Source organism: Watersipora subatra, chromosome 2 (assembly GCF_963576615.1).
Source record: "Watersipora subatra chromosome 2, tzWatSuba1.1, whole genome shotgun sequence".
NCBI classification, from domain to species: Eukaryota; Metazoa; Bryozoa; class Gymnolaemata; order Cheilostomatida; family Watersiporidae; genus Watersipora; species Watersipora subatra.
In genome coordinates this window covers 1,754,530-1,770,281 of record NC_088709.1, presented here as the reverse complement: position 1 = coordinate 1,770,281, position 15,752 = coordinate 1,754,530, and the positions used below count along the sequence as shown (strand labels likewise).

Genomic DNA, 15,752 nt, shown 5'->3' with positions numbered 1-15,752 from the left:
GTGCGCGCGTGCTTGCAAGCATGTCTTCTCTGTAGGTGTGAGTGCAAACAAATTTCCTCTGTAGGTGTGAGTGAAAGCATATCATTTCTGTAGGTGTGAAAACAGCAGGTCTAGTCAAAAATATTCTCTCAAAACTTGACACTACCAGAACAGTGGATGAATGGTTGTTCATTTAGCAGTTGTCTACACATGCCATGCTAGACAGTTGTATGGTGGTAAAACACTGAACTAAAGCTAGTGCAATAGATCATAAACAGACAATAGAATGAAATCTCTGTGTATTTGTTTGCTTCAACCAACTCATGTTTACCAGTAAAATAACATCAATTATACTGGGGCATCAAGAAAGCCTAGTCATATTTTATTTAAGCATCTCATCGGCTGAATACTTTACTGGTAGAGCTGACGTTGTTGTTAGCTGGTAGATACTTAAAAATATCCAACCATCTCGGGTTAACTTGGATGTGTTTAGATGCAGAATTTTTGTCAGCAACTAAAATAAGGAAATAAAATTTGACAATCATTTATTTGAAGAGTGAATATCTGCTAGCTAGGCCTACAGTATGCATTGCGAAAACAGCTTTATCTAAATTGGCAAAAAGCTGACTGGTATCTTATAAAAAGCTGGTAAAAAAAGCTGTTGGTATCCCACAAACAATGTTAACCAGACTAAATTAATAATAAGATAAGTCAGTGTGTAGTGAAGTAGTAAGGCTTCGCTTGCAGCATCTACCGCAGCTACCTACTGTAATAATATTTCACCAAGTAGTATCCACTATTTAGGACTCGGAGTTGTCATTCCTCTATCTTTTAGCTGCTTTTAGCAATTAAAATAAAAAAATGCTAACTTACCAAAGAATCTTCATAGATACAACTTCTAATCTCACACTTGTGTAGTTATCATCTATATGTATGAACCGTAATTTACAGTACCTGATAACTATCTTACTGGAGAGGTAGACACCTACATGTATGTCAAAAGGGAGTGTAGTTTTTACTGTTAGAGCGATGACAAAGTTTCTTGATGATCTTTTGATCAGTGATACATGTAGTACCTAAATTTGAGCAACCAATATATATGCAAGTATGCCTCTTCTGTAGGTGTGAAAACAAGTATGTTACCTCTGCAGATCTAACTACAAACATATCATCTGTGTAGGTGTGAGTGCAAGCATGTCTTCTTTGTAGATGTGAATGCAAGCATGTCTCTTCTGTAGGTGTGAGTGCAAGCTTGTCTCCTCTGTAGTTGTGAGTGTAAGCATGTCTTCTCTGTAGGTGTGAGTGCAAGCATGCCTCCTTTGTAGATGTGAGTGCAAACATGTCTTCTATGTAGGTGTGAGTAAAAGTATGTTTCCTATGTTACAGGTGTGAGCGCAAGCATGTCTCCTTTGTAGGTCTGAGTAAAAGCATGTCTCCTCTGTAGGTGTGAATGCAAGCATGTCTTTTCTGTAGCATAAAACAGACCTTTGCAGGTAAATATCTGCATTTGTTATAATTAAGATACCCGTGAGTTGAATTTCAAATGCTTTCAAGTTTTATTGTTTAAACAACAAATTCATTTCTTCACAGATTTTATGAAATAAAATTTGTTGAGTCAAAATTCAAACTATGGAGTAACATAAAACGGAACACCAACGATTGAACAAATAAAATACCATGTATTATAAATAGTGGAATAGATTGGCCATTGTTATATCATGAAATGTAAGCATTGATCTTCTGTGACTGATATTTTGTGACAGAAAAGTATCTACATGTACTTTTTTACTACAGGTAAGTTTTTCTTGTTATATGAATTTGAGTTTTGTGTCTCTTTACTCTAGCTAAAGTCAGACTACATGTAATTCCCTCATTGACACATATCTAAAGGCGATATTATTATCAACCTTGAGTGTTTGCTATCATGATTGATGTGTGTGTGTGTGTGTTTAGCATGAAACAAGGATAATAAAGTAAAACAACACTATTAACCATATTCATAATTTCTCAATATTACCTTCAGGAAGATAATTTATTAGACTACGCATAGAAGGTTGATAAGAACCGATATTTATGTATAACTATTTGCCTTTTACGTGTCTCTTTGACATTGTTGGGCAGTAAAACAAACACTGAACTCATATGACTTCTCTGCAACGACTTAATATTAACTGAGTTTGATGAGAAATGCTGTCACGAAGTCAGCTGAGAGTAACAGGGTTGAAGAAAAGACTTGACAAAGAAGAGACAGAAAAAAGGCACTCTACCAGACACAATAATTACAAAGTTCTGCAGTAAATATCGAACACTGTTAGACTACTTGGAGCAGATGACACATGTCAGCTCTTGTTTATCGACATATGGTGGGCATTGACCTCCTCGAGAACACTGAGTTCTAACAAAGTAAAACAAGGCGCCATCGTGATTAGAACCTTCACCATCAATGTACTCTGGGCTTTCATCGACACACTCAAAAGTTTTAGGACCTTGTCTGTAGTCACTAGTCATCAGGTATCCTAAAAATATGGAAACGAGTTTTGGTTAGTAATCGAAAAAGATTCACAATATCAATTTCTTATCACAATATGTAGTTCTTTTGCCAATATTGAATACTTTAAATAATGACCAGCCAATGACCTCTACAATGTTATCAGGCCCGTATTCCCTGGGGCGGCTGGCCGGCTTAGCCGCTCCAACTCTTTAGGAATTTTCTGCGGCCAAGGACAGTCAAACTCGGAGAACTCGCCCTCAGATAAAATGTAACATTTCATCTCGAACACGAGGTTGACTTGAACGGATTTGTTTGGTTTGTTCCTATGCAAATATTCTTCAGATAACTCGACCTCAACATCATTTACTCGAACAATTATTTGCCTAACGGCTATGGAGATGGTCTTTATCGCTGTAAAATATCACTTTATTCCAAGCCATAGAGACAACCATCAACTTTTAATAGTTCTTAGGCGTCATTATTATCATCAGCGGCAAAATATTCTTGTTAACGACTTTTATAAAGGTTTGCAAAAGGTCAAGTTTTACAAAACATTCGCTTGGCCATGTTCCATCGAAAGTGTAGAAACCTCCGATAAACTTAAATAAAATCGGCAAAACTGATCTTTATAAAAACGCTCAAAAGAAAAAGATGTCTTTTTTCTGAGCGCTTTAACTGCGGTCAAGTTTTGCCTATTTAAATCTAAAAACATCCCTGCAGTCACATCACCTAAAACAAATCTCAAAAAATAGAAAAATGTTTATTATTTCCGATAAAATTTTTAAAAACTTCACATGAGAGAAACCTGTTGGGGGCTTACACCTCCCCCTCTACACCCCCAAGTACTCATAACTAGTCGCCTAACATTAGCCACCCCAACTTGCAATCAGTGAATACAGGCTTGAATGTTATCATCTAATCTCACATTACACACTAGAAATTCTACTGTCATACAGCCCATGACCAAAGTGATATTAGAAAAAAGAAAAGGTACTGCTGGTTGAGAAATACAATATTAGCAGTCAAGTGGCAGTGCAGTGCAACAGGATAACTGCAATGGTAGCTGTAATGTACTGGGTGTTATTATGTACAACAAACAGCAATAATGAAAGGAAAAGATTATATGTTTATATCTCTCCCCTGCAATAGGAGAAATGCAATATTAGAAGTAGAATGGCAAGCTGCTGGGTAATATTCACAGGCTGGGGGGCTGTATATCATTGGTCATAGCAACCAATATCAAGAAGTTGAGATATTTATCTAGATTTCTGTATTTTTATCTAAAAAATTATGCTGAAATTAAAAATCTAAACAGATTTTAGCTGGTTGTCATAGAAATAGAATTATATCTATAAGAACATGTAGGCCTATTACTTAATTTTGCAAATATTAAAAACGGTTTGACAGTACCGCGATATTGGGCACAGCCGCAGTATCATCAACTAAATCTTTAGAAAAATAATAACAGTAACATATTGCATTGTCACTATGTACTTCGACCTTGTAAATTTGAATGATTATTCTTATAAAATCTTATACAATCTCATAAAATCTTATAATAATCTTATAAAATCGAATAATTATTCTTGAAATTAAATATTGTAATAATCTTATAAGAATCGTTAAAAAAATACCATCGTCATTTCCTTTACTTTCACTGCTTTGGACATCAGTTGGAATACCAAAGCACTCATTATAAGTGTCCAAAATGTCAGAGTCCGGTAGAATCGGCAAAAAAGAAACAATTTCTTTTCAGTACTTCTACGTTACTTACAGAAACCTTCGATAATTAGATAATGCCATAGACTGGTGAAATGTGCACGTTTTTCTCGAGAAATGCGCACGACTTAATGGTTCTACTCTCTATTGCACGGCGTTATTGGTGTTTCGTTGGCCAGTCTTAAATTTGATTAAAAAAGGCTTGTCAAGTTTTTATTGCAATATTAGGCCAAATTCAACTGTCTATTTATGTATAATCCGATCAGATGGGTTAGTTTTAGGATATTGCGTCAACTTTTCAAAGACTTAGTAACATATTTAAATATGTTTATATGTGTTTTGTATCACTTTTATACTTAAACGACTCTACACAAAAATGGTTAAATTTTTTGATTGGATTTCAGTACAAGAGTTTGGTAATGGCCGTTGACAGATAATTTTTCGGGAGTAGTGTTTGCATATGCATTTATCATAAAGCTACCAAACATTCGCTTCGCTCGTGTTTGGTCGTGGGAATAGAATATTTACTAAGAATAGCTCTAAACCGCTTTTCAACTATTGAATGGAATTTAACTGTCCCTCCTCCTTTATTGGCAGATAATCTCTAGTTACATCTTTCCATAATTTTGCCATCCTAAGAGTGTTTAGCATTGACTTTGCCTGTTCAATTCTCGTCTCAGTTATGCTTCGCAGTTCAGTTCTGGTAATTTCTCATGAACTTTATTACTATACATACAAAGTTCTGTATAAGCATGTGTATGTACATAGGTGTGTACATGTACTTGTATGTACAAAGGTGTGTACACATACTTGCATGTACAAAGGTGTGTACACGTACTTGCACGTGCAAAGGTGTGTACACGTACTTGCATGTACAAAGGCGTGTACACGTACTTGCATGTACAAAGGCGTGTACACATACTTGCATGTAGAAAAGCATGTACACATACATGCATGTACAAAGGGGTGTACACATACTTGTATGTACAAAGGTGTGTACACATACTTGCATGTACAAAAGCGTGTACACATACTTGCATGTACAAAGGTGTGTACACATACTTGCATGTACAAAGGTGTGTACACATACTTGCATGTACAACGGGTGTACACATACATGCATGTACAAAAGCGTGTACACATACACGCATCTATACTAATTGAAAAAGTTTAGAAGACAGTTAAAGCGTTTGTAAGTGTTAAAACTATGAGTCATACTTCAAAGAATCTAGTATCTACTTCGCTGAAATTCACATTTTACGGGTGGGTTTGAAATTCAACCTCAGTAAAGTAGGAACGATTAATACAGTAGTTATACAGTTTATTTTAGTACTGCCAAAAAGCCAGCCGACCTTTCCCAGACCTTGAGATGTGACCAGCCACTGATGCAGCTGAGCTTGGAATAGCCACAGCAAGTTTCTCCATAAACTGGAAAAACCAATTACAATAATCGGTCACATCTATTATAATCATTCTATTGTATTTACCTTCATATTCTTTGGTCCATCCCTCTGAGCAGGTTCTTTTGCCAGGAACCATAATCGTGGCTGACCTGCTGCCGGTATAGCATCTGGCACAGGGAACATTCTGATCATGTGTTGATGTCGCAAAAATACCATATTTGTAGCTTTGATATTCTGCTCCTGCCATCCATGAACCCAGCCACGACCCAGAGCCGGTAAATTTGTTGAACTCAGGATCAAGTGGCATACACTGGTAGTTTGCTCCTCCTCCTGGGTGGTCAGAACCAGAGCCTCCGGCATAACCTGAAACCGTTTAAAGGAATAGTGACAGCAGCCAAGTCAACAGATTTCGTGTAGATAATTATTAGGTATGCAACTGTATTTTAATGAAGAGTAATTACCTTGTGAATTGGCATACTTACAGACAAGCAGCACCGTAGGTCAAGGTCAAATATGGAGTCCTATCATTATAATTATAACGCTGACCATCTAAACGATTGGCTAAAAAACTTAATACTCTCGGCAGCCTATTATTAATCCGATGTGCTTCTATCAAAACTTTTAAAAAAACTTTCTTCAAAATATTTGAATATTCATAACAAAATTAAATTTTATTGCAAATATAGGTAATTAACGATGTGAGTCAATATTTTGAATGGGCATTGCTAAAGAATTTCAGTCTAGTATACATCGCTGCTCATTGATACAAATTATATTATATTGTTATTGCAATCGCTGGACGGTTTGAAAAGTTTAAAACTTGTTGAATTTTTGTTTTGCTTTCATCAAACCTACTCAAACATTAGAAACCATGCAAAATCTTCAAACTTTAGCTACAGTAAAATATAATAGAGCGTAATTTTTCCTGATATTCTCCTACTTGAATTATGTATTTAATGTATTCAATATTATTATGTAATATGTAGTCAGCAATTATAATGCATAGCTAGCAGACAAAAAGCTGACCAAGGGAGGCAAATCTATAATGGTTTCAGCTAAAGGTCAATCCTGAAGAAATGGTTACTGTAGAGAGTAGTTAACTCTCACGCCCTCATTTAATAATAAATCACTCAATACTGATCATAGTAGAGCCTCTACATACACCGAACCAAAAGCATTTTTATCCCCAAAGCAGTCTTATTTGATATTAATTTTTGGAAAGTTATTGTTCTGCTAGACAGGGTTAGCAGGTGCTCTTTACCCGCATAAAGTAGAGTTGAGTCATTTCCACAAGATGTCCTGCCCCAACGAGTGTACACAGATCCTCCAGAAGCTGGCAGACTGGCAGGTCCTGGTGGACCAGGAGGCCCAGATGGGCCTTGAGGGCCGGTAGAACCAATGGGTCCAGGTAAACCATCCAAACCTAACAACATGTGTTATTCGAGACTAGTTTTTCCTCACGGATCTACTTTCAATATCATGCGAATGAAAAAACCCATAATTTAAAACAATGTACTTAGCGGGAAACATATTCCTTAATAGTGAATCTATTGATAAAGCTTTTCTATACAAAAGCAAGTTCATAGCTTGAGGTTTATGCACATGTGCCGCTTTTATCTTACGCCCACAAACTATACAATTGCAAGTAGCATTGGTTCTAAGACTAAGTATTTTACTATTTAGCGCATTATTGTTTCCTTTAAGATGTCTACTTGTGTCCCTAGTGTGTGTTCCTAGTGTGTGTTCCTAGTGTGTGCCCCAAGTGTGTGTTCCTATTGTGTGACCTTAGTGTGTGTCCCTAGTGTATGTCCCTAATGTGTGTCCCTATTGTGTGTCCCTAGTGTGTATCCCTAATGTGTGTCCCTAGTGTGTGTCGCTAGTGTGTGTCCCTAGTGTATGTCATCAGTGTGTGTCGCTAGTGTGTGTCCTTAGTGTGTGTCCCTAGTGTGTGTCCCTAGTGTGTGTCCCTAGTGTGTGTCCCTAGTGTGTGTTCCTATTGTGTGTCCCTAGTGTGTGTCCCTAGTGTGTGTCCCTAGTGTGTGTCCTTAGTTTGTGTCCCTAGTGTGTGTCCCTAGTGTGTGCCCCTAGTGTGTGTCCATAGTGCCCTCCTATCATTAGCGCAGAAACCTCAGAGCTGCTTAAATGCAGGTAGAATAATTTGTTAAGTTTGTGCACTGAATTATCTCAGATATATACAAACAATTATCGTCTATTGCTGATCGCTTGTAACACTCTTTACAGACAACTCATAGGTTTTTCAATCTGCTCAACTTTTATTTGTGGGAGCTTTTACTCCCCCTCCCTTTACTCTGGTTATCATACCTAGCTATATATATGAAGGAATGAAGCCAGATGTTTCACTACCTCCCTACACTCCATAAATATAACCAGCTAGTGACTGGAAAACTCAGAGGAGACATGGCGAGTTGGCCGCATGGATCAAGTATAAATAGTCACCGTTCCATTTTTGAAGTGTTCTAGGCAATGTGTTTTTATATTGTTAATATGTGTTGCATTAGATGTAAAACAAGTTTTAAATTCCTAAAGCTATATTACTAAATCCACTGTGTAATATCTGAGCCAGTCGAAACTAACTTTGAAAGAAGAAAGAGTCAAAGTTTAACTGTAACGGGAGACAATATTTTCAACATGTCTAGCTGTACAATGGGGTGACCTGCAGGTGGTAAAAGGCTAATATATAATGCTTAGATTGCCTCGGCAAAGCCTTATGGATTCCATCATGATTGAGCTGATGCAAGTAGGCTTTTTCAAACCAGCAAAACTAGTCAATCGCTTAAGGTGAAACTCTAAGAGTAGAATTTATGATGAAGTCAAATATTAAGGCTGATAATAATCGCGTTAGTTTATTAAATTTGTTATCATATTCAAAAAGAACTTGCTTGCCACTTTGAGCCCGACAGTTTACAGTTTGCAAGCAACATACATATATAAAAAATATATATTTTATATAATATATATATAATAAATAAATATATTATATATAATATCCTGAAATAAAAAGATTGGGACTATACAAGAAAGTAAAAGCAAAAGCATCGAGGTCTATTGATCAAACATTCCTATACAACATGGCACTGTGCCAAAAGATTTTTCATATTTATATTAGTGACAAATATGCCAGAGTGGATTGAGTTTAAATATTTGGCACCAAGCTATGGTGAAATGTTGTGCAATGATTTTAGAATGGTTTTGAATACATTTTCTATAAGGAAGTCTACCTATATGAATCTGCCCATTTTCTTGCTGTAGAATCATGCAATCAATGCTGATACTAGTACTTTCATGACAAACACGCAAACAGAGGCCAGCATTCTGATGAGCTAGTTGTTAGTTTGATTCTATGCCTGACCATGGCTATGATTAGAAAGCAGTGTAATAGTTAGTAAACCTTGAATACTGTTTATATCATGAATACTACAAGAAAGTGCTGCATATTTCAGCATCACCCTCCTGCTTTGAGTCAGCGACGAAGTATAAAAAAGTAGAATATAAACTCACCATCTTTACCTGGAGGTCCGACAAGTTTAGACAAATCTCCTGTAACAGAATAATTTACAGGAATATTTAAATGCTTGTAGACTGTCTGCGTTTAAATTTAAGAGTTTAGATTGTATAGAAAGTGTGCTGCTCTCACTCTATATTGTTTCATAAGTGTATTGAGGACAAGTTTTATTTGTTGCTGGCCATAAAACAAGTCATAGAGTTATCAACAAAGGTCATGAGAGCTACCAATCCAAATAAATCCAAATAACTACAGTGACTCTTGAGGCAAAACAGACTGACAGTGCTTCACCCGTTGTTGTCTTCTCACTGAGTACATGGAAAAGGAACTAAATCAAGCAGAAAAACTGATCAATTTTATGCTATAAAAAACTTTTACAAACACAGATGCTGCATGTTAGACCAGTTTTTGGTACAATTTCTCATCCTACATCACATGCGATTAACATGTAGTCTCACCATAGGGGAGACTGTTGATGTCACTAATGATTGCTCTCTTCTTTATACTTGGAGTTGCCTCTCCACTCTCCTGTTGCTGCAAAAGTATTTTCAAGCAAAACTTTAAAAAGCTTCAAGCGGGAATAAATGAGCTGTCGATTTTGACCTTATACTGATTGTAAGACCTTGACCTTATGCTGATTGTAAGACCTTGACCTTATGCTGATTGTGAGACCATGACCTTATGATGATTGTAAGACCTCGACCTTATGCCGATTGTAAGACCTTGACCTTGTGTTGATTGCAAAACCTTGACCTTATGCCAATTGTAAGACCTTGACCTTGTGTTGATTGTAAAACCTTGACCTTGTGTTGATTGTAAAACCTTGAGCTTGTGTTGATTGTAAGATCTTGACCTTATGCTGATTGCAAGACCTTGACCATATGCTGACTGCAAGACCTTGACCTTATGATGGTTGTGAGACCTTGACCTTATGCTTATTGTGAGACCTTGAGTTTGGTCAGATCTAAAAAAGAGAACGATTTGTGAGTTTCTAGCCCGCAGTTCCTAACTCGGTTTGAAAACTGTGTAACTGTGTTGGCGATTATATGTAATCAGTAATACCATGGACGTCATGGATTTATTTAATAGAAATATTAACTGTTTTGTAGCTAGACTAATATTTGCTGAAAAGTCAGGTTCCAATATGTATTTAATAGAAATATAACTGTTTTGTAGCTAGGCTAATAATTGCTGAAAAGTCAGGTTCAAATTTGTATTGTAATTAGAAGAAAAAGTAAAACGGTTTTGTGGGCAAGCCAAAACCTGCTGTAGTCATACAAAATAACCGTTTTGCAGTGTAGTACATACGTAATAGTTCGTAATAATATTATCAATGTACAAGCTCTATTCAAAAGTATACTAAAAACCATTTACAACAACAGCCTACTACAACTACTCAGTGCAACTAGCATTAGCAGTTTTGTAGTTGCGTAGAAACGACCTTATTAACGCGCAGTTATATTGTAGGCGCCGAAATTAATTTACGTGTCCATTCCGCAACCGATTTAGGAATTGCGGCTAGAAACTCACAAATCGTTATCTTTTTTAGATCTGACCCTTGAGTTTATGCTGATTGCAAGACCTTGACCTTATGCTGAACATGAGACAAACTATACAGACCAATAGTGTTATTAACAATCTACTTGTATTTCGAGACAAGGCCACTCGACTCTCTCAATGTTCCAATCCATAATAAGTGCAGCTAATCGTGTCACAGAAAGAACCTTTTCAATCCTCATCAATAAAAGGCTGGTTTTGCTATTTATGTTTTTCCAACAAAGTGTAATGTTAAACTTTACCACAGATGCCAGCTTGCTAAGTAAACTTGTCAGCTCCTTGATGTCATCTTTCATCTCATCCAATGCCTGCTTATTTGCAGAAACTTGCTTTTGGATATCAGACAAGTGAGGCTCCTCAAAGGTGCTGCCAGAGCAGTGAGTCAGCAGACCAGAGAGTATTACCAACTCCGCTAGGTACATAAGCCTCTGCATGTTGCACTTGAAACTTCTTGTAAGTGTAGAATGCAAGTGAGTTACCACTTTATCTCTCAGCTGTGCTAGTCCAATAAATACCTCTTTTTAATTGGCTCTCCTGTACAGTTTATCACCTGGCTTTATATGCGTATAGCCAAACAGGCATTGTGATAGGATATGGTAATGATGTTTGTCTTATGCCTTTTTATGATATTCACTAGCAATGTGTCTTAGTTAAACTAAACAGGAGTTATCTCTTTTTATAAAATTGGAAATGTCCTGATGAGTAGCACAACTCCATAGTAGAACATGATTGCTTACCATGACATCACTGATGGATGATACTACACTCATTCTTTTATTGGATCCAATTCTTCAGTTTTTTTATAAGGTAAAACTTGTTGACTATGTGTCAGAATCCAAGCTATAGAGCAGCATAAAGCAGAATACAAATCATTGAACAAATGAAATACCATGCAATATAAATATTCTAATAAATTGGTCATTGTTACATCACCAATTGTAAGCATTGCTTTTCTGTGACTGATCTTTTCTGATAGATCATTATTTGCAAGTAACTGATCATTGCAGGTAAGTTTTTGTGATTGTTATACATGTATGTATCTGAGTTTCTTGTCTCTTTACTCCAGCTAAAGTCAGACTGCAGGTAATTCCCTCATTGACACATATCTAAATCTGATATCATAACCAAGCTCTAGTGTTTGCTATCATGATGGATGTGTGTGTGCGTGCGTGCGTTTAGCATGAAACAAAGACTATGAAATAAAACAAAACCATTAACCATATTCATATTTGTTAGTATGGTTTTGTTGCAAATGTGGGGGGTCGATAGCTAGGGCCAGGGCCGAGTTAGAGAGAACGCCAGAACCAGGCCGAGCCCCGACTCGGTAGGAGCCATGGCTCTTGGAAAAACCTCCTGACAACTAAGGGTCGACTACCAAGTCGGCCCTACCATTGAGAAGCTGAGCCAAACCAAAGTCAAGAACTATACAAAAACGCCGTGGAAGTGACCAAAATTAGAGCACCTGGAAATCTCACACTCTGCAATTACTTCTACGTTTATTGCATATTTAACTGTACCCTTATACACTTGATGCAAAATATATACTCAGTTGCCTCGTATTCAAGCGGTTTGATTCTTGGAGAATGAGCAGAGAAACTCGATCAGTTCTTTTACACTGGTGACAGCAGTGAGATCGGGAATCCCGATTTCACAAAAGTCAGCAGACATCTTGGCACTCTTACTGAGGCTATCCTAGTAATAGTAAGAAGAGAATTCCAGAGGAAACAAGTGCCCAGAGGTGACACCACTTTTTGATCACGGAGAGCTTTAGCTGCCCTAAGGGCAGCCCGCCTACGAGGGTCTGAAAGGTACTCTCATAAAGGTTGGCATCAGGATGGCCACCAGAGCACAAAGTGCTGGGCAGGATGATGATGGTGCCTCAAGCCAAGGCATCAGCTCACCAGCTCAAATCACTTCAGTTCAACAGCTCAAGAGATGTGGAGTACTTTATCAGCTGCTTCTAGAAAGTGGCCGAGGCTATTGGATAAACTGAGGTGACCAGCTCAACTCATCTTTGAGAGACTCTGCAAAAAGAGGCAGAAAACTGTAGACAAGCCAAATGAGTGGAAACCGTTTTCAACTCGCTGAAAGCTTAGTTTGACCTCTCCCTGGCAGGCTTGGCTTTAACTGAGTGCTGTGAGACAATCCACAGTCGACTACTCTCCAGGAGCACTCGTGTCAAGTGGGATGGCTAGTCCGAGTGGTTTACGGGAACTTGCCAGCACCATATTGGGCGGATATGGCCACGAAGCTGTTCTGCTCTACCCTGAATAACTCTAGCCTACAACACCATTTATTGACAGGACCTAGACCCACTTTGACCGACGCAATCCTAGTTGGCACAGAGTTTCTCTAGGTCCAACCTGAGGAATACCAGTCAACATATGTCCGGTCTTTGAAAGAAGGGCAAGAAGAAAGGATTGCAAAACAAGACTGTCACCCAGCTGGTGCTACTCGTACAGCAGGTGACTAAGCAGATTCAGCAACTGCAGAAATAAAAGAGTAGACCTAGGGAGGCTACAACAAGGAAACTCTTCCTATGCTTGGGGTGTGGGGACCACAGGAACATATGTAAAGACTGCCACAGCCACAAAATTGGGATACAACATTAGTGGTGACAAATAATTGCACTGAGTACTGAGTGCTGTCATGTCATGCTAAGTGCTTTAGATACTGGTCTGAGCTATCAAAGATGTATTATGTATCAAAAGAGCTAATTTTTCACGATACAAAGATTATCGCTGAAAACAAAGTCATTAATTAACTGCAGTTGAAAGTGTAAACATTCACCGAGCGAGATTATAATTATATTTTCAAGTAACTAAACATTGTATATTTCTATAAACAAACAACATATAGGGTTAACTATTTACGGACTATTGATGTTAAACATATAGCTATTGGCTGATCTAGCGAGTAATGATGTTAAACATACAGTGATTGGTTGGTCTAGTGAGAGAAGGCCTTTTGTGCATGCTGATTTATAATCCTTCAACAAAATTTAAGACTCTGTCAGCTACTTTGAACAAACAACACAAGTCAGCTCTCTTTCCCCAACATATGGTGGGCAGTGACCTCCATCAGTGCACTCAGTTCTGACAAAGAAAAATGCACCGACGCTACCATCAGCTGCTTCCCCTTCCACGTACTCTGGGCTGCTGTCCACACATTCATAGGTATTTCGGTTGTGCTGATAGTAGCTTGACATTAGGTAGCCTGAAAATACAATTTTTTTACCCTGATGAGGGAAATATGTTATAACATAAGTATTTATGTACAATAGCTAAGGACCTGCTTCTAGCCAACTACATGTACATTAGTTGCTGACAAGGCGCACGGGTGCAGGCTTATGTTCACTTATAGAGTCTTGACCTTATTGAATTAAACATCGTAAGTAAAACTATTATTTAGTAGATTTACCCACTAAAATGGTTCAGCATTCACAGCTCACTTTAAGATCTCTTAGTGAGACAGAATGCAAGAGATGGCTCAGCCTGACATACAAGCTTTAGAATGCAATACTACACCTATTAACAGTATTTGTTGTTGAGAAGCTTCCACAAGCAAGTCCACCGTGACAGAAAATAATATTACCGCTTTAATAGCCACAGTGCTTCCTCTTTGGTATTTCAAAACCAAAACGAGTACATCAACTAGCTGGCACTTAGCAGTTAGTTATGATAGCCTTAGTTACAGAAGTATTATGCTAGCTATTTGTTTCCTGCCTTGCCTCATACCACTGCAGGTGTTCAACTACTATTGTCAACTATGAAAAGTTGAAGAACAGTTCTTTATATCTCTGTTCGCAGTTAGATATGACTAGTGCACAGTTCTTTTTTTAAATGTCAATTAAGGAACTAGCTGCCATGGCAACCAGGCTTGTCACCGTTTAAAAAATTCAAAACCGTTTTTAGAAGACTGATGTTGAACTTTATTCCACAATTCTGCTTGGTCATAGTTATAAAGGAAGTTGGTGGCACACTAATTGCTTGTGCACACTCTAGCCATTCTTGCATCATATGAGTTTTCATTTCTTTCTAATCTGACAATCACCTTCTGCCCAACAGGTAGGCCCAAATCGTAATTCTAGGTTTATCATAATGCAGTAAAGCCGACACAACAGGTTTGCTTTCAGTGCAAAGTAGGACCTCAATGATGGATGACATATTTTTTACACTGTTGTAAATGCTGTTGACACAAACTATGTCTACCTTTCTGATCATCTGTTAAGGACTTTGCCAAGCCCTTTACTTTCCACAAGACCGATACAGCAAACAAACACATCAAGTGTTTATCCAGAAGAATATATACCGTATATACGTGGATATATTTAATAGTGAATATATAAAAGTACATGAATGTCAAAACATGAATAAGCAAGCAGAGAGGGTGTGCAGTAATAAGTGTGTGTACAGCTCTGCCTAGTAATAACCAGTCAGACCCTTATATACATTTTTTTCTCGATAGGCTCCGCTCCTTCTATTATTTTTCTCGTGATCGTTCTTCATCTTCTTGACTTACCGAGCTCGCTCGTCGACAGCCGAGCCACCTGCCCTGATAGAGAGGCTCGACCTGACTATGCCGGAGCTCGTAGGGTTGGCCCCGCCGGCTCTTTCCACAGGACTCTGTCGTAGCACATCTGTATGTACTTAACGAGTAACTATACATATATATATATATATATATAATTTTGTTTCCTCACCCCGGATACCCTGTATGGGTGGTAAATTCCGCTCTAACTCGGGTCTCCTACCAGAGACCTGGGAGTTTGAGCACTCGCCTCAAGATCTTAGCTGTTCCCAATAGCACACTTTTCTGCAACTCACCTGAGTTGATTGCTGTTGGTATTTGGGCAAGCCACATTTTATGCGCCGGTGTTATTGCGCCCAGTGCCCCAATGACTACTGGGATTACAGTTGTTCTTACATTCCAGCATTTTTCGATTTCTTCTCCAAGAGGGAGATATTTCTCTACCTTTTCTTTTTCTTTGCTGGCTATATTGTAGTCATTGGGTACTGCTATATCTATTATAGTAGCCCTCTTGTTCTCCTTGTCTACCACCACTATATCTGGTTGGTTT

General features: G+C 37.9%; 1 protein-coding gene across 1 annotated transcript; it reads right to left on the bottom strand.

The window, feature by feature from the left end:
* Window positions 1-1,992: 1,992 nt before the first annotated feature.
* Window positions 1,993-11,015, bottom strand: LOC137387177 (short-chain collagen C4-like). Its single transcript, XM_068073502.1, has 6 exons — window positions 10,915-11,015; window positions 9,574-9,649; window positions 9,112-9,150; window positions 6,854-7,015; window positions 5,677-5,955; window positions 1,993-2,495 (listed from the first exon to the last, which is right to left on the bottom strand). Exons 1-6 carry the CDS (start codon window positions 10,966-10,968, stop codon window positions 2,296-2,298), a joined length of 810 nt encoding a protein of 269 aa, XP_067929603.1. The 5' UTR covers window positions 10,969-11,015; the 3' UTR covers window positions 1,993-2,295.
* Window positions 11,016-15,752: the final 4,737 nt, after the last annotated feature.

Coding starts and splice junctions, on each gene's coding strand:
- LOC137387177 (XM_068073502.1), bottom strand. CDS start 10,968: ATGAAAGATGACATCAAGGAGCTGACAAGTTTACTTAGCAAGCTGGCA. Junction 7,016..9,111: donor CGGACCTCCAGGTAAAGATG/GTGAGTTTATAT, acceptor ACATGTTGTTAG/GTTTGGATGGTTTACCTGGA. Junction 5,956..6,853: donor CTCAACTCTACTTTATGCGG/GTAAAGAGCACC, acceptor AAACGGTTTCAG/GTTATGCCGGAGGCTCTGGT.